Below are 18,667 nucleotides of genomic sequence, written 5' to 3' on the forward strand. Positions count from 1 at the left end.
AGTCCAAGGGCACCAGGCATTTATTAGGCACCCAACATATGCCAAGGGCCTGTACCCCACAACTGCCCTGGGAGCTAGACGCTACCATTCCCTTCATTTTACAGCCGAGGAAACTGAGGCTCAATGACTTGCCCAGAATCCCAGTTAGTGTGTGGAGCTACTGCTCCTCTAGCTGCCTTTACTTCATCCCTCCTTCTCAGACAGGTGTAGCTGGAGTGGGAGGTGGAGGGGAGCGGTATTCTGCCCACCTCCCTCCAAAAAGTGGGTGTTTGCAAACCGCCCCCCCCCCCCATATGAAGTACCCAGAGAAAAGGAAGGTGGGAGGGGCAACTAGGTAAAGATAGGTTCGGATGGCCTCCTTTTTATAAATAACCTCAGAGGAAGGTGTGTCTGGCCAACCCTTGCCGGGAAAGGTGACTAGGTCAGAAAGGCAGGGAGGCTGTGGGGAGACCTCACAGGCTGGTCATTAGGAGGCTCTGGGATCCTAAGGCATCTGAGCCCTGAGGGAGATCCGGGACTCTCCTGACACCAGGGAGGTGGGGCTCGAATCCAAACACAGGTAAGCTTTACTCTCAGCAGGATGAGGACCCAGACCACCAAAATGCCCCCATCCTCTAGGCAGCAGGAACTGCAGAGCTAACCTGAACAAGCGAGAGGGAGGATTCTTTCAGAAGCGGCTGACATCTCACCTTCACAAAAGCATCGCCGGCTGGGTCAGCGAGCCAGAGCTAGCAGGGGCCTTCGAGATATCTGGTCCAAACTGCCCATTTCACAGATGGGGAGACAGTCTCCCAGAGAGGGAATAATGGGCTGCCTGAGGTTGCACAGGTAGTGTGACAAGAGCTGGCTTTGAGCTAAGGTTCTGGAATCCAAAGACCAGCTCTTGCCAGTGGGAGACTCTTGGTACACTGGCTGGGGGGGAGGGGGTGTTCCCCTATGGTACGTGGGTATGGGTGTCTTGGCTGTGTTCCAAAGGATCTGTATGTCCAAGGGTCTGTCTTACTATCCATCATAACTAGAAAAAATAACTGGCAGCAAAAAACCCCCCAACACAAAATTGTTAATTTATTTTTGTTATTATTATTAGGAGGCCAAAAAAAAATTGTACAGTTACAAGAGTCATTTTCCAACAGAAGGAATCCAATATGAGCCAGAAAGTGTTGTAAAAAAAGGGAAGATAAATGCCACTTTACAATTCATTAAATAAAAACAAAACAAACCCCAAAGAACCTAAATCCCCCATGCTGAGCTCTCTCCTTGTGCAAGTCTGCAAAATCAGAACAGAAAGGGAGATGGGGGAGAGCTGGGGAGGCCCAGGGAGGAGAAGGGGCAGGGGGCAGGAGCACAGGCCGCTGGGGCCTGGCCAGGCTGCCCCTTCTGGGGAGGAGAGCCAGGGCCAGGCAGGACAGGGAATGGGGGAGGAAGCTTGAAGGGAAAAGCTGGCATCTTGTCCCCTTTGCCAGATAGATGGTCTTTGGCAACTGGTGTGTGCCTGTCAGCCCCTCCTCACCCAGAGGGAAGGAGTTGGGGGGATCCCACAAGGTCGGGAGCAGACCGGTACAGGATGGCCACCAGTGCCAGGGCCAGGGTCCAGCCCCAGGACATCAGCCTCTTCCCTCCCCCTCCCCTAGAGCTTTTCTTCCTCCCAAAAGATTCCGGCCCTCTCCTAATCCCCAGTTGGCTCTGGCATCGTCATATGGTTGATTTTAGTCATTGCTTAAATTAAAAAATTAAAATATATATACATATATATACTGTACACACAGGACAGTAACTGAACAGTGTTGGGAAGGACAGAGCGGGGATGGTGTGGGGTGCAAGGTCGGGGAAATGGATGTGGGGATTAGGGGAAGGAAGCACGGGGCAGAGGAGAGGGGGAGAAGTTAGCGGGTCCAGATGGGACCAGTATTCTTTACAATAAAAACAGGAGTTCAGACCTCAGCAGAACAGGACTCTGGGTCCCTCAAGAGTCCCCCCCGCCGCAGACACTGAGGAGGGGCAGGAGGAAGGGGGCCAGTAGGGACCGGCGGGGAACGCGGCTTTAGGGTTGGACGATGGCGGTCCCTGGTCCAGGGGGGAGGGATGGACCGCTGTCTCAGCTTCTCCGTGACTTTGAATGTTGGATAAGCCACTGTAGGGTGATGTCTGTGGGAGGAATAAGACTCATCGGGTTAGAGACAATGAGTGGAGGTGGCTGAGAGGGGTGGGGGGCAGGACCCAAACTACAGGAGAGGCCGTGACTCCTAGAACAGAGCTGCCAGGAGAAAGAGGAACAGGGAGGCTTTCACTCTCTGACCTTCTCATGACTAAAAAGCTCCAGAAAGGAGAATGCTAGGGACTTTTAGAGGTGACAGGAGGATGTGAAAGTCTGGAGGGAGAACAGAAAACCTGAGACCCCCAGTGAGGAGGGCGAGCTAGGCAAGCTATCTGCTCAAGAACGAGGCTGCAGAGCCCCTGAAAATGGGTCTCCATGGCTCTTGGGCACGTGTAATCCCAGGGCTCTCCTGGATCCCCCCTCCCACAACCACCCCCAGCCCCAAATTACCCACCAATGTTATCCTTTTCTTTGCAGGAGATCGAATAGCAGCAGATCTCTCGGTCCTGGATAGCAGACAAATTCCTAGGGATGGGAAATAACAGATATTTCTCAGACCCAGGGAGTGTGGGGGCGTGAACGGTGTCCACCCAAAATGGCCAGGAAAGGGGAGGGGTCTTCTCCGGCAATGGTGCTGGGGGAGGGGGCAGACAGGGCCTCTGGACCATGGCCAAGCCGTGAAAAGCATTACCAGTGCCACCCTGTGGCTGAGACAGGGAATAGGTGCCCCTAGTCAGGGAACGGGGGCTGGTTTCCTGAGAAAACAGGGGGGCACCGGGAAGAGCTAGAAACAGGTGATCAGTGAGGAGAGCTGGGAGAAGTGGGGGCCCGGGAAGCAGCAGACTGGGGGTCTAGCCCTCGCTCTGTCTTTGGCTGTGTGATCTCAGGCCATTTATGTGACACTCCTGGGTCTCAATCAGAAATTGAGTGTTGGGGTTTTTCCTGGAGAAATACTAGCAGATTGTAAGAGGGAATTCTCTACATCTGAGATAACAGGGAAGTCCCAGAATGTCACGGACTTTAATCTAGAAATCCTCTTCCATCAAGATGGAGCTGTGCAGTTCTCTAGAATATTTGAGGAAATAAAACAACTTGGGAGAGGAAAGGGAACCATCTTCCAGCTGACCGCCAGGATGAGCCTCAAATTCCTTGGGCTCCCCCAGCTGGGCTCCTCCTCCCTTTCTGCTCTAACAAGAGACCCTGTGCTAGAAAAGATCAATCCACACTCACATTTTTTCAATCAGTTCCTTCTCATCCAGAGCACCAGGGAGGTCTCGCTTATTTCCCAGGACTAGGACCTATTGGGAAGAGAAGTAGGGAAAGGGGTTGGGGTGAAGGACCCTACAGACCCCATGAGGAGGGGGCTTCTACAGAAAGAGCCTTTGCCTTGCTCTCCCATAATGTCCAGTCTCTAATCTGGCCCAGCCTTTCCTCCCATCCCCACTCTCTCTGCTAGTGTCTCCCACATCCTTCCTCCTCAAGGCCATTCTCTCCCTGCTTCCCTGCTCCAGTCTCCCCATCTTCCTCCTCCGGCCTCGGCTCACTGACCGGGATTCCCTGCAGCTGGGGCTTGTCCAGTAGATTGTGGAGTTCATTTTTGGAAGCCTCGATCTTCTCCTGGTCAGCAGCATCCACCATGTACCTGTGCACAAAGGAAGGAAATGGGTATTTAATGCCACAGGGAGAAGTTGAAGATCAAAAGCCAGGAGGACCCTCAGACCCCCCTGCAGCCTCCCCCAACACCTCCCTATGATGAGGGAGGAACTCTGGGGAGGGCCAATGTGGGTCCCAGCCCAGGCGGTGGAGGCCTTGGCTGGAGGACCCCCAAGGCTGTTGTGAGGGGGCAGGGCAGGGAAGCAGGTGGGGTGGGAGGAGGAGAATGGGGCTCAGTGCGGGGAACCACGGGCTCTGCACTTACACAATGGCACTCACACCGCGGCAGTATCTCTCCCACATGCTCCTGAAGCGGGGCTGGCCTCCAATGTCCCAGAGCTGGGGATGGGAAAAGGAGACAGGAGGGGTCAGGGACAGCACCCCCATTCCTGCTGGATCCACATTTCTCTCCCTCCCATAAACACTAGAACCTCCAAGGTTTCCCTTCCCCTTCTTCCCACCGGGTCTCATTCCTCTCCAATATATTTCTTGTGCAGCAATTTTTATTATCATAAAAGAATCAAGAAGCATTTATTAAGCACTTATGATGTGCAAAGTACTAGGGATATAAATAAAAATGGACAGTTCCCGTTTTCTAACAGAGTGGAAGTGGATTTAAGCAGGTGCACTGGTCTAATATCTTCTTACTAACCTACGTATTCCATCAGGTTGGGGGCTGGATTTTAACTCAACTTTGTAAACTTCTCAGTCCCTGTAGGGAATGGACACTCATTCTCCCCTTTCCTTTCGGGCTCCAGGTCTCCCTTGGGGAGCAGAAGGGAACGGAGGAGTCTTCTCCTACTGTCCCTCAGCCTCCCTCCCGTTCTGGCCCTCCTCCCCACTCTGGCCCTCTCACCTTGATAGTCACATTCCCTTTGGTGATTTTGCGCATGTTGAAGCCTACGGTTGGGATCATGTCTTCATTGAACTGTCCTGACTGGAAGAAGAGTCAGAATTAGAGCTGCATTCCCCCACTGACACAAGAAATCAGGGCCCTTCAAGGACGGACTAAATCAAGATGGATTCCAGATTCCTCGTGCTTGAAGGTAAACAAACCCACAGGCTTGTTGGTCTTCTGTCCTTGGAACTGGGCTGTGCCTAAATCAACCCAGGAGCTTGGTTCACATCTAAATCTCTCTAAGGAAGAGAGAACTCCATTTCCACCAGCAACAACATTGATGTTTCTCACACTGGACTATCAGGAAGTTTTTCCTGAGTTCTAATAAGTATCATTTGTGGAGTGTTTTAAGGTTTATTTTTGTGGCTAATTACGCCAACTGCTTTGCTAATCTTCCTTCCTCCATCATCTCTTGGTCACAGCAAAGTTTTTGGATAATGCTAGAGTTTCTTTGCTAAGATTTTATTTAAATCTCTGCATTCATTTTCATTAGTAAGATCCATTTCTGCTTGATCTTTCCTTAGCTGCACTTTTTTTTGTTAAGCCAAATGAAGGGGCTGGTCTCAGACCTCTGATTCCAAGCGGGCCTCAGATCTCAAAAAAGGCAAGACCAAATAAAGGGTCATACAACTTTGTAAAGTTCACTTTCCTCACAACTCTGCTGAACAAGAGTTCTTATTCCTACTTTACAAATAAGAAACAGACTCAAAAGTTAGGGACTTCCCCATAGTCATCCAGTTAATTAGTGTCTGAATTAGTACTTTCACTTCCCAAATGTACCGACTCAGGTCCATCTAGGTTGTATGATAGATTGTGATAGACTGTCTCTGACTGTAATTTATAAAATGCAATAGAAACCCTTCTCTTTAGTCCTCAGTGGAACTGGGAGACAGTCGCTTCCTAGCATCACCACAGTGGAGAGCTTTGGACAAACCATTCAAATTATACTTTAGCCATTCCATTCCAGGGAAGAGTTCAGCCCATTCTGGATCACCCACAAGGAGTGAAGGATGTCCACGATGAATGTAGCTCTTCCTGGTCCCTTAGAGCATGGCTGGATCACACTGCTCCATCATTAAAAAATATGGACCAACTTTCCTGTTAGCTTGAGCAAGTAGTTCTGCCACCCTCAGATCACAGTATTTTCCAAAAACAAGCACAATTTCCCCCTCTTTATTTTATGGATAGCTTTTGTTTTTATAAAGCCTTGATTTCCAACCTCTCTGCCTTTTGCCACATCTAAGTATTTTGGTTCACCCATGTGATGAAGACTCCCTTTCATTCATTTGGGTACCTGGGGGTTTGCTGTGATTTCCCTTGTAAACCACTTCATCAGGTCTAGTTTTCCTCTCTGGGTATTTCCAAGAGCTCCATATTGCTCTTTTGTGTCTCACTGTGACCCTATCTGGGGTCTTCTCAGCAGAGAGACTTCAGCGGTTTGCCATTTCCTTCTCCAGTTCATTTTACAGATGAGAAAACCGGGATAAATGACTTGCCCAGGTGATGCAGCAAGGCAGTGCCTGAGGCCAAATTCGAATTCAGAGCCTCTTGATTCTGGGCCTGGCGCTCTATGCACTGACCCACTTAGCTGCCCTGGGTCACCGCCAAATCCCAAAGATCCAAGGACTGCTTCTGTGGTGGAAAACAGCCTGGATCTAGAGACAGGAGCTGGGCTGAAATCTTGGTTCTGTCCCAGTCACCACCGTGGGCCTGCTTGCTCTCTAAAAGGAGGGCGTCTAAGGTCTGTCTCCTCCTGTTTCTGGTTCTCTGAGCCTTTCAGCTTTGTTGAGTCTCAGTTTCCTCATCCCAAATGAAGGGAGCTGATCCTTCAATTCCAAGCTGGCTACATGTCTCAAAAAAGGCCGGACCAAGGGCAGTGGAAAAGCCTCCGGAGGTCACCCAGGGCACAGGTCTGTCTCTTCCAGGAGCAACAGCGTCCGGGGGCGGCTTGAAAGGCAGCAACGCTGCCCTCCCCCAGGCGCCACAAACTGGAGCGCAGGACGGGGCTCACTTGTTGGGTCTCATGGTGAGGTGTTCTCTCTAGCATGGGCCAGGCCAGATGGCCTCAGAGGCCTAAGGCCCAGATTCTGACGTGGGGGTCACACAAAGTCGAGGGTAAAACAGGGGATCGAGCCCAAGCTTCAGGCTCCCTCCCTCAACATCCTCTCCTGGATTTCTGTTGGGTCCTGGGCGCAGGCTGGGACTGGCAATCAGCACAGAGCCCTCTCCATCCCCAGGTATCCATTCACATTCAAACACTCACGGAGGGGCCCCCGGATTACACAGAGTCACAGACAGGGCTTGAACTTGGGCTTGTGGCTCAGGTCTGGGGAACTTCCACTCCGGCACTGTCTTTAAAGCAATCTGAGCTCTTGGGTCCCCTTTCCCACATGCCGGGGGTATTGACAACGCTCATTTAAGGGTGAAGAAACTCTCTGTGGGAACTGTGTGTGGCCGTGTCTCTCTGCCCCTCTGTGCAGAATACTGCAGGCCCAGGGGGCTGGGCTGCGTGACCGTCCTGGTCTCAGGAGCCTAGCCATGTGCGTTGGCCCTGGAGGACAGGTGGTGTCCTTCTGTGGGTCAGGCCTCCAGGAATGAGCTGGACCTGGGCACACCGAACCATTTATTCCTCCTCTCTACAATGTGAGTGAGATAGGGCAGGTCTACAGCTAGAAGGGGCCTCTGAGATCTAGTCCAGGTCCTCCGTGAAGGAGAAGAAACTACTAAGAGGGTGAGTGCTTTGCAATTATCTCATTTGAGCTTAACAAAGCTCAGAGGAAAGTGCCAGTATGTTTCCTTTTTTACAGGGGAGGAAACTGAGGCAGAAAGTAACTTCCTCCCAGGCACACAGCTAGGAAGGTTGGAGACTACATTTAAACCCCAGGCCCATGCTCCATATGCTGTCCAACTAAGACCCAGGGATGCCAAGTGACTTCCAAGGTCACAGATTCAGGGGTTCAAGCCCAGGCACTCAACAACCAGGGGAGGATTTACACGCCCCCTGGGCTTCCCTCCTCAACTAGTTAGCCTCTTATCTGGAATTAGGGGTATTCTAGGGTCTTCATAACAACTCACTTTAAAATTTAGGAGGCACTTTGTTCCCAACTATTCTATGAGATGAGTTACCACCATTATTTGTTGCTGCTGAGTCCCTTCAGGGGTACCCAACTCTCTGTGATCCCATTTGGGGTTTTCTCAGCAAGATACTGGGGTGGTTGGCCATTTCCTTCTCCAGCTCATTTTACAGATGAGGAAACTGAGGCAGATGGGGTTTGGTGACTGGCCCAGGCTCACAGTGTTTGAGGCTGGACTGCAATTCAACGGCTGTTTCCCTGCCTCCAGGCTCTGTGCACTATGGTGCCACCTGGCTGCTCCCTTCCCAGAGGAAGACCCTGAGCCTGAGCAAAATAAAGTGCTAAAGTTACAAAGTATCAGGCCCAGAAGTAGGACCAAGCTGGGCCTTCCTCCAAGACAGGGCCTCTCAGGACTGGAGGCCTGTGGGCTACAAGCAGTCTGTTCACTTCTTTCTTTCAAACTCAATACCGCACTCTTTGAAGGTCCCAGTCTGCCAAAGGATGCATCCTCCTGGACAACACAGGGCCTAGTCTAGGTCAAAGGCCAGAAAAAGGCAGAGGGGAGGTGGAGGGGAAGTGGGGGGGTGGGGGAGGAGGCGGAGAGGCTGAGTGCTAAAGCCAGGAGGAAGAAAATCTCTCAGGGGGTTTGAATATGGCCATTTCCTTGGGCTGCTGGGAGGGGAGGGGGGTCTGGCTCCACCCCCCAACCTTCCCCAAGGGTCTTGCTAAGGCTAAAGGAGGGGCTCTAATGTCCTTGTAAAAGCACTCTGCACCACTTGGACTGATGGCCAAGGTGGCTGGGATGCAAAATGACAAAGAGTTAGATGAAATCTCAGAGGTCACTGAGTCCAACCCAGTGCTTTGTCCAAGGTCACTCTGGGCCAGGATGTCAACGTTAGTCCTGGGGCCTGGCTCTGAAGGCCTTAACTCAGAAGCCCCAGGCCTAGTAAGAGCACCCCGGGCAGAACACTTCCTAGAGGGGGGCCAAGAAAAAGGAGATCCCTGGCCAATTGGGAGCTGGATTATCAGAGGTCCTCTAGTGTAAAACCAGAAAAGGGGAAGTGACACTGGCCCGAGGTCACACGGAAAGTCTAAAGACCATGTCACCATTCCAATCTGGGGGCTGCTGGTCTTATTCTGGGCCACAAGTCAAGAAGAACAGAGTTCAAATCCTGCTTCACGCAGGCAGGATGACCACTGAGTGAGTGACTAGGCAAGTCACTTAACCTCAGTTTCCTCATTCTGTTAAAAAAAAAAAAAAAAAGCACCACCTTCCTCATAGGTGGTTAAGGCTGCAGGAGGTAGAATACACCAAGTCTTTGCAAACAGGAAAGTGCCACGTAAACATGGTTGAATCGGCAAGTCCTGGCAAAAAGAACAGGGAATAGCAAGAGACCTTTAGAAGATTTAACCAAGGGCTCCCTACAAACTGGGAAAAAGCCCCGACTGTGAGGACTTTGAAGTCTGTGACGTTGGTCAGAGCACTTCCTCTTCTGGGTTTCAATTTCTCCTCTCTAACATGGGGAGGCTGGGCTATATGATCAATAAGGTAACCTCCTACTTCTAACATTCTGGGGGAGCCTGAATTTCAGTTCCCTCTCTGTGAAAACAGAAAGGAATTGAGATAAATGCTGAAAGGGGAAAAAAAACAAACTACAAAACCAAAACATTGTGAGGCTCACTCGCAGCTTCCAAATAGAGTGAACAAGAATTGAGCAGAATATAGATATTGGGAAAAGTGGGAATTCTGGAAGAATCGGCAGAAAATAAGCAGTCTTTATTTCACCCTCTCCTGTTCAGTTAATAGGGAAAGGAGTTAGGTGATACAATGGATAGAGCACTGGGTCTGAAGTCAGGAAAACCTGAGTTCAAATCTGGAGTCAGATATTTCCAAGATATGTGAACTCAGGCAAGTCACTTAAGTCTTTTCTTGCCTCAGTTTCCCTGACTGTAAAATGGGTGTCATTTTACTAGACTCTCAGGATTGTTGTGAGGATCAAATGAGATAATATTTGTAAAAGCACTTAGCACAGTGCCTAGCACATAGTAAGTACTTGCCATCTCCTAAGCCCCTGACCCAATTTCTTGTTTGTCTCAGAGTCTCATCAGCTTTACAAATCTCCTGGATATTTATTAGGCTACTGTGAATATCAACCACTACCTGGGGAGTGCTCGGCTCATTCAAGTTCTTTTCTTAGTCCTGTAGGATTTATACAGCAGACAGAAGTGACTCGGAGAGAATTGGAGAAAGTTATGAGGTTAAGAAGCAAGAGCAGGGTTTGTAAGTTTGTTGGTGCTTTTTAGGGCTTCCTTTCAAAGATGGTCACGTTAATCTGCCATGTCCTTCTGGGGTCTGCACTGCTTGAACTGAAGCACCTTGTGGGCCTCCCAGAAGCATCTTTGATACGGGTGGTTAAGCTGGGATTCAGGATTCCTGCATTCTCCCATCAATAGGTAGGGTACCAGCCCAGAACAGAGGAGGCCCTTCTAACAAATGCTTTTGGAGTTACAGCAACAGCACATCACAGGTGTCTGCTATTGTTACGGGGATTGTCCTTTATAGGGGGGTGGGCGTGGCAAAGCCCACTAGAGCACAGCTGGGCAGTGGATGGATTTCTATATCTACTGATTCCTTTTCAGGAACATGACCTCATTAATACTCTACCAAGAGCCCTACACAAGGGATTGTGGGTAACGCCAAGGATGTCTACCCCCCTGCCTCATGTTGTTGTTTAGGCCTAGAACAGAACAGCATCAACTTCTCTCAGGCCCATACTCCGAGATTTCTCTCGGGTCCCAGGGCCTAAATTCAAAAGTTACAACATTCTACCCAAGCTATCGATCCTGCCAAACCCACAGAATTCAGATGACAGACTATGAAAAATGGAAAGGAACTTGGAGATCATTTTGCCCAAGCTCATTTTTTCTCTCAATTCCTTTACTTCAAAGATAAGAAGCCCAGGTCCAGACTTGTCCAAGGTCACTCAGCTAACCAGCCCAAGAGAAAGCAGGATCTATTTCCCTGGCTCCTAAGGCATTCTTTCCACTACATAATGTTGTCATACAGCTTTTATTTTGTGATATTTGCAAACAATTATTGTTAAAAAAAATTTTTGCCCATACATTAGTGTCCTAGATGCTCACTGCTTGCAAGCAAAAACAAATTTGCCAGCAAGCTCAGATCATTTGGTCCATTCATGGTAGGAACCAGCCTCTGTGATCGCTATCCTTTGTTGCTAACTTCCCCTCTGAATATGTGACTCCCCCAAAGTCAAGGGGGAAAAGGCAAGAGAGAACTGAAGGCTCCTGTCCTGAGTCTGAGATGACCAAAGGTCCCTGAACAACCAGGACACTACCCATGAGGTTCCTGACTATAGATCTAGGGAGAGACAAGTGGGCGTTTGTGTCCCTGGAAGCAAAGACCTGGGTGTACAGAGCACTGTGCCAAAGGGAATAATGGTGGCCTGATAGACAAGGAGTCCTGCGGTCTGGGGGCAAGCAGAACTGGGTGGGGAAGGGGCAGAGGTTATTTCTGGAGCATCTGGAAACTGAAGGGTAAATTCATGTGACTCTCTAGAGACACGCCTGCTCCTCTCCCCAGGCCCCGCCCACCCAGGGCTGATGTGATGACATCTGTCTCGGGAGGATCCAGGATAACAGACCCTGAAATGCTGACACCTCTTGGGAGCCCTGCCATTTACTAGATTGGGAACTTGATTGGCAGAGGTGGGGATCACCTAGGATCTGAAAGTCCACAGGAGGCTCTTCTGACCACCCGCCAAATCAGCACGCCCAGCCAGCCGCTGGTGACCCCTGAATCCTGGGGAGGGGGGAGGCAGCCTTGAGAAGGGGCCGAATCACCCCTGAATCCTGGGGGGCCCAAACTTGGGAATAGGTCCGAGTTACTCCTGAATCCTTAGGGAGCAGCATTGGGAAGAAGCCAAATCACTCCTGAATCCTGGGGGCTCAAGCTTGGGAATGAGGCCGAGTCACCCCTGAATCCTGGAGGGCCCAAGCTTGGGAACAGGGCCGAGTCACACCTGAATCCTGGGAGGGCAGCCTTGGGAACGGGGCCGAGTCAACCCTTTATTCTGAGGTAGCCAGCTTTGGAAAGGGCTGAGTCCCAGGGCAGAGGGTGCCCCAGCTTCTGACAAGGGATGCAGGCCATACAGGCCGCAGCCATTACTGCAGCCTCAGCTCACACACCCAGCGAGCTCATCTTCCCCAACAGGGAGCGGGTTTAACTCTTTCCAGACCCCTCCCTGGCATCGAGCCCACGTTCAGCAAGCATCAGCCGCTCGGACCCTCTCGGGGAGGGCGCCTAGTTCTGCATTGCCCCGGGGACCCCTCCCTCAACTAGTCACGCGGGGTTGGAGGAAGTGGCCTCTCGGCTCCCCCTCCTCGCGGGGCCCCACGAGGATGACACCTCCTCTCCCCTCCCCCACTCTGGGCTGTCCTTCCTCTTCCGGCTGGGAGGGGTCCCCCCCTCCCGTAGGGCAAACTAGAAGCCCCCCCCACCCCTTGGGGAGTGGACCCGGGCGGCTTTCGCCGCGTCATGCCCCCCATCCCCGCCGGCGCCCCCAGAGCAGGGAGGCCCCCAGCCGCGTACCGCGATCACGTTGACGAAGGTGGTCTTGCCCGAGTATTGCAGCCCCACGAGCGTGAGCTCCATCTCCTCCTTCCAGAACAGGGCCTTGAACCAGTCCAGCAGCTTGTTGAACAAAGCGATCATGGTGGCAGCTCCGGCCGCGGGCCCCGCCCGCTCGCCCGCCCCGCGCCCGCCGGCCTGTCCGCCTGCTACTCTGCCCGGCCCGCCACGGGGGACCAGGCGGCTCGGGTGCAGCCGCCGCCGCCGCTCCGGCCCGCCCGCCCGCCTGTCAGTGCGTCCCTCTGTCTATGTGTGCAGCAAGCGCCCTCCGAGCCGCGCCGCCCGCGCCGCCGTCGGTCTATCAGTCCGTCAGTCCGTCCGCCCGCCTCCCCGCAGGGCCTGGAGCTGCCTGCCGCCTGCACGCTCGCCTGTCCGCCAGCCCGCCCGGCCCTCCGAGCAGCCGCGGCAGCAGCAGCAGCAAAGGCTCGCTCCCCGCTCCCGGCTCCCCGCCTGCCGATGGGTGTGGCTTCAGAGCCCTCCCCCTCCTGCCGCCGCGGCCGCGGCCGCTCTCCTTTCCCCGGCTCCCCTCCCCTCTCTCCTCCCCTACGGAGTGCGGTTACTGCTGCTCTCCTTCCATCTCGTCCCTCCTCCCCTTCCCCTCCTCCTCCTCCTGCTGCTCTCCTTCCCTCTCATCCCTCCTCCCTTTCCCCCTCCTCCTTCTCTCTTATTCCTCCTCTATTTCCCCTCCTCCTCTTGCTGCTCTCCTCCCCTTCCTCTCCTGCTGCTGCTCTCCTTCCCTCTCATCCTTCCTCCCTTTCCTCTCCTCCTTTTGCTGCTCTCCTTCTCTCTCATCCCTCCTCCCCTTTCTTCCTGCTGCTCTCCTTCCCTCTCATCCCTCCTCCCTTTCCCCCTCCTCCTTCTCTCTTATTCCTCCTCTATTTCCTCTCCTCCTCTTGCTGCTCTCCTCCCCTTCCTCTCCTGCTGCTGCTCTCCTTCCCTCTCATCCTTCCTACCTTTCCTCTCCTCCTTTTGCTGTTCTCCTTTTCTCTCATCCCTCCTCCCCTTCTTCTCCTCCTGCTGCTGCTCTTCTTTTCTCTCATTCCTCCCCCCTTTCTTCCTCCTGCTCCTCTCCTCCTCTCCCATCCCTCCTCTTGCTTTCCTTCCCTCTCATCCCTCCTCCTATTCCTCCTCCTACTGCTCTCTTTCCCTCTCATCCCTCTTCTCCTTTCCTTCTCCTCCTGCACTTTAAATTTAGCTAGACCAAAGGTGATTAATAATAGCACCTTCCTCCCAGGGTTATTATGAGGATAAAATGAGATAATTCATAAACCTTTTTATAAACCTTAAAGGACTTATAGAAATACTTGAAGTCACTATTACTATTATTAGTAGCTGATCCTTCCCATAGCACTGTGAGATTATCAATTAAGAATCTACTATGTGCCAGGTACTGTGCAAAGCACTAAGGCAGGAACTTTTATAACAGCATTACTCTTTGTTGTTGTTGTTGTTGTTACACAGGAGGAAACAGAGTCAGAGAAGTTATTGGCTTAGCTCTAGCATTTAGCAGCACGTGGCACATAGTAGGTGATTAATAAATGCTTGTTGATTTAATGACTTATCCCTGGTCAAGTCTTTCTGACAGTGAGTTCTGTACTCTTTGCATTGTGCTATGGGTTTTCTGTTTTGTTTTTTTTGCAGAGAAAATGTTGAGGTCAAAAGAGATGAGGGGAGGATGACAAGAAGGGTATTCCAGGCCCCTTAGTTAATACACAAACCACTCTTCCTGTTGTCCTTCACCCCGTCCCCATGAACCTACCATGATGGGGAGCTGAGCTTCTTCTTGCCATCTCGAATGGCCTTACTAAGTCACACTTGAGAATGTTTACAAAATTAGCTCACTTGATCTGATGATGGCTGAGGTCAGCCTTGTACTGAAGCTCTGGAGTGTGTGATAAAGTTTGTCAGGAGCTGAGGAGTGGATAGGAGGAAGAATGGGGGGAAAAGCAGCAGTGGTATAATGTACTGGGAGACTTGAACTGGGAGTCACTGGGTCTGGGTGTGATCTTGGACTCTCCTTGTTCCCTGAGTGACTTATATTGCATGTTTTGTCTTTCTGGGCCTCAGTAACCCCATCTGTAAAATGAGAGGGTGGGGCTAGATTCTCAAAGTCCCTTCCCATCTAAATGCTCCAAGCTAGAGGTGTAAGAAAATTGGATTTGGGAGAGGGAGAGGAAAGTACATTCTTGGTAGTTGGAAGTGGTAATGGGAATGGGACTTTCTGAGAAGAAAACCAGAGGATATTAGTTGTCACCAACTGAAAATAAATTGTCGAATGTCCACAGGGAATATAGGCACCAGATGCTGGGCCCCAGCTGTACACATGGTGCTGAGGCAACAAATAGTCTCCTTTTGGTCTTTTATTTCCTCACCCTTCTTTCCTGTGTCCTACAGAAGCAACCCACTTCTGTAAGAAAGACCCTGGCCTGGATAGAGTCGTTATGGTTAATGTGATTCTTACTGGTGTCCTTGTGGTTTAAAGAAAAAAAAAAAAAAAAGGTGTGTGTGTGTGGCGGAGATCTGGCTGATGAGAATTTGTAAAGGGGGATTTCCAGGGAAGATGGTTCGAGTGAGGGGAAGGAAAAGGTTTGTCTGTTTGGTTAAGAAACAGTTTTTATCATGAGGGGCCCAGGCTATAGCTAGGCCTGGTCTGCTAACTGTTACAGCCCCCAAAATAATCCTGTGGAAGGGCACCCTTCCCCCAGTTTAAGTTGGACGTTGCCTATATCTTCTGTACCACTCTAGTCGCATGCTTTTCTAGGCCTTGTGTTTCAAAGCTGTCCCCAGACAGTGTTTCCTCCTTCTGGAGCCAAGGTAGGAAGTTTTGGTTTTAAGCTGCACTTTGCTGACCCAATATCTTGTGGGCACATTCTAAAAAGATCTTATTGACCATCATTGTGTCTGGAAATGAAGCAAAAAACCAGAACCTTAGTAGAATCTCCCGTAGCTGTGCTCCTGGTCTCTGTCCCTGCTTACCCTTTCACTCACCCCTAGGAAACCCCCTTAGCCAGAGAGGACTGAGATGCTTTCCTGACTGAGCCAGTTTGAGTTTTGAAACTGGAATGACTTTGGAGATAATCTAGTACAATTCTCTTATCTTACATCAGAAAATGGAAACTTGTGCAAGGTAAGGACTGGAGGACCAGTTCTGAGACAAGCTTTATCCCCTAACTCCCAAATCACATGTCCCTGGAAACTTGAAATACCTACTTTGAAGAAGTCTGTAATATTTAGGGCTGTAATGATTCTATTTCTCTCCCCAGTATCCATCTTTCTGCCTCCTTCTTAGCCAGGTTCTTCTTTAGTGTCCCAATTTGAGACCTTTGAGAAGTCTAAATTGTCTGAGTGAAATTCAATTGTAGGAGACTTTCTAGAAATAAAGGGTGGTGGTGGTTATACTAACCCTCTTTCTGAGGGAGGAGTTTTTCCTTCCCAAAAGGTGGTGAGAAAGGATAGGACCCACAGCCCTTCCAGAGATGAGGCAAGTGATAGGGAATGAAAGAGGAAGAGGAAAGTCTGGAGAGGTTGGACATGGAGCATCCCCAGGACTGGAGAGGCCGGACATGGGGCATTCAGGACTGGAGAGGCCAGGCATGGAGCATTCAGGACTGGAGAGGCCAGACATGGAGCACTCAGGACTGGAGAGGCCAGACATGGAGCATTCAGGACTGGAGAGGCCAGACATGGAGCATTCAGGACTGGAGAGGCCAGACATGGAGCATTCAGGACTGGAGAGACCGGACATGGAGCATTCAGGACTGGAGAGGCCAGACATGGAGCATCCCCAGGACTGGAGAGGCCAGACATGAAGCATCCCCAGGACTGGAGAGGCCAGACATGGAGCATTCCCAGGACTGCAGAAGCCAGAAATGTAGCTTTCAGAACTGGAAAGGCCGGACATGGAGCATTCAGGACTGGAAAGGCCAGATAGGGAGCATTCAGGATTGGAGAGGCCGGACATGGAGTCTCCCAGGACTGGAGAGGCTAGACATGGGTGTTCAGGGCTGGAGAGGCTGGACATGGAGAGCACCATCCAGGTACTTCCTTTCCTGGTACAGCTTGCTCATTGTGGAAGAAAGATACCTCTGACTGGGATTTAGTAGCTCCTTGGTTGACTAGGATACTCAGTGAATTCAATTGGACCAGAGGTTAATTGTCTACCTCCCTGTTCCTCAGATCTACTCCACCTATCATTGCCTGCTGCTCCTGACTCGGGGCTGGGACCATGAATCCCAGACATCCATTTAAGGAGCTTGAATCAGGCCTCATCTCTCACTTGGGACTTCTCTGACTTCCACCTTCTCCTCGGCTCAGGTTGTTGTCCTCGTCCATCTGGAAGAGGACCAGTGACCTCTCGGGTGATATCTTGCCTCAAGGCTGAGTTAAGTTAGGCAGAGTAGTCAGTCTCACTCTTGGAGAGTCCTGGAAGTTCAGTGGTTAGATAGAAGACAGATGGAGATGGCCCAGCTTGCAGTGGATGACCTCAGCTTCCCCAGTGTTTGAGCCTCTACTAGGCCCGTTTCAGCCGCCTTCATGGCCACTGGAGTAGTTCACAAGCCTGTCACTTACCCTCTACCCAGATGCTTTGTTGGAGCGGGGCAGCCACTTGTGCTACAGCTTCTTGGAGCCAAAGGTGAAAGTCCAGGTGGACTCCAAAGGTGGATGGATGAGCAGTCCTGGAACACTCTGTATCCCTTTTTCTCTTTCACTTCTTCCTATACCCCATATCAACTTCTTGTGATACAACTTCTCCCATTAGATCCCAAGCTGTTTTCAGGCAGGGACTATCTTTTTTTCCCTCATTTTTATTTCCAGTACTTAGTGCTTAGCACATAGCAGACACTTAATAAATGCTTATTAACCGACTTTTTACATGGTATTTTAAGATCCACAAAATACTTTCCTCGCAACTTTATGAGAACACTTGTGTTCTTAATTCTCATTTCACAGAAGAAATGACTACTCAGAGTGACTTCCCTCTGATCATACTGATACCAAGTGATAGTGAGATTTGAAAAGACTTCTTTTCAAATCTGTCCCTCCCTCCTTTTACACAGTGACCTCCCAAAAGAGCATCTAGAATTATCCCTTTGCTTTAGTGGGGAGAGGGAGTGAGAAGCTATGCAAATTCTCAGGCACAGAATTCTACTTTTGGTGTCCTTCATCGTTCTGACGTGTTTTCTGGAGAATGATGAGCCCTAGTGAAATGTTCTTGAGAAGAAGGGTAGGAAAGAGCTCTTCTTAAATACTGAGGGCTTTTTCTGCTATCATCTAGGAGACTCAGGTGACTAGAGCAGAGCTACTAATGGATCCAGGGACGACCTACAAATGTTACTCTGAGGCCTGAACATGTCTATCCCATAAATGCATCTCTTTGGCAACAGAGATCCAGACCAGCATACATCCATCCCCATGGCATTGACACGTAAGGATTGACAAGTAAACCTCAAAAGCAAACTTTGAACTTTTTCCATATATTTCTTTTTATAAGTATTTCTTTTACATAGCAAGGAAGGAAGAAACCCTGTAATTCAAGAAATTTTTATTTTTCCATTTGATCACCTTCTCAGAGCTTTCTTGTTTCTAGTCCTCAAAGGGGACAGAAGGTAAAAGGCAGACAGGGCCATTGATTCAGGGGTGGGGTGGGGACAAGAGAAGATGCTATGGGAATCCTCATAGCTTCCTTTTGTGCTGGGTTTGAGCTCAGGATAGGACTAGGCACTTGAGAGACATGCCTCCAGCTTCATCCTTCCACAAAGATGTGCTCTGACTTATAGGGGTCAGAAAAGAACATTTCAAAAATCATATTCTCTGTGAAGAATTTCCCAGGAAGATCAAGTAAAATCTTTTAACACTATTCTTTGAGGTATCACAGATCATGAAGAAAGGGAACCTCCTTGTAGATCAGCTCCCTGGGGATCCAGGGATGATACTATCCTGTCCACATTGCTTGATATGAGATGTCATGGAACAAAAGCCAGACCTTCTTCCATGTTTATGTTGGAAAGGAGGGTTTATAAGTTTCGAATCTGATTCCCTCTTTTTAGGAATGTGATGTCGACTTAGTCCTGGAGACACTTGGGAAGTTGGATTGGTTTGAGAAATTAGGCCTTGATGCAAGGTCCACTAGAGGGTCAGCTAGTCATCGACTGTATCTGAAACTAAACCAACCCACCAGAAGGGCTTTAGATAGAAGGGTACCTTAAGCAAGACTAAGCTCCCCATTTCTTCCTCCCATCTTCATAGTAGCCAGTACTAATAGCTAACATGCATGTAGTGCTTACTTTGTGCCAGACACT

The 18,667-nt window shown here is 50.4% G+C and overlaps 1 protein-coding gene across 2 annotated transcripts; it reads right to left on the bottom strand.

Annotated features, from left to right (window-relative positions):
- Positions 1-1,049: 1,049 nt before the first annotated feature.
- ARL8A (ADP ribosylation factor like GTPase 8A) lies at positions 1,050-12,808 on the bottom strand. Of its 2 annotated transcripts, XM_031937134.1 has the most exons (7): positions 12,330-12,799; positions 4,605-4,685; positions 4,014-4,087; positions 3,644-3,737; positions 3,326-3,393; positions 2,550-2,620; positions 1,050-2,145 (listed from the first exon to the last, which is right to left on the bottom strand). In XM_031937134.1, exons 1-7 carry the CDS (start codon positions 12,450-12,452, stop codon positions 2,096-2,098), a joined length of 561 nt encoding a protein of 186 aa, XP_031792994.1. In that variant the 5' UTR covers positions 12,453-12,799; the 3' UTR covers positions 1,050-2,095. The 2 variants fall into 2 exon arrangements, with proteins under 2 accessions (XP_031792994.1, XP_031792995.1); XM_031937135.1 differs by lacking the exons at positions 1,050-2,145; positions 3,326-3,393 and having other exon boundaries at positions 2,555-2,620; positions 12,330-12,808.
- Positions 12,809-18,667: the final 5,859 nt, after the last annotated feature.

The sequence above is a fragment of the Sarcophilus harrisii genome, chromosome 4, assembly GCF_902635505.1.
Source record: "Sarcophilus harrisii chromosome 4, mSarHar1.11, whole genome shotgun sequence".
Lineage (NCBI taxonomy): Eukaryota > Metazoa > Chordata > Mammalia > Dasyuromorphia > Dasyuridae > Sarcophilus > Sarcophilus harrisii.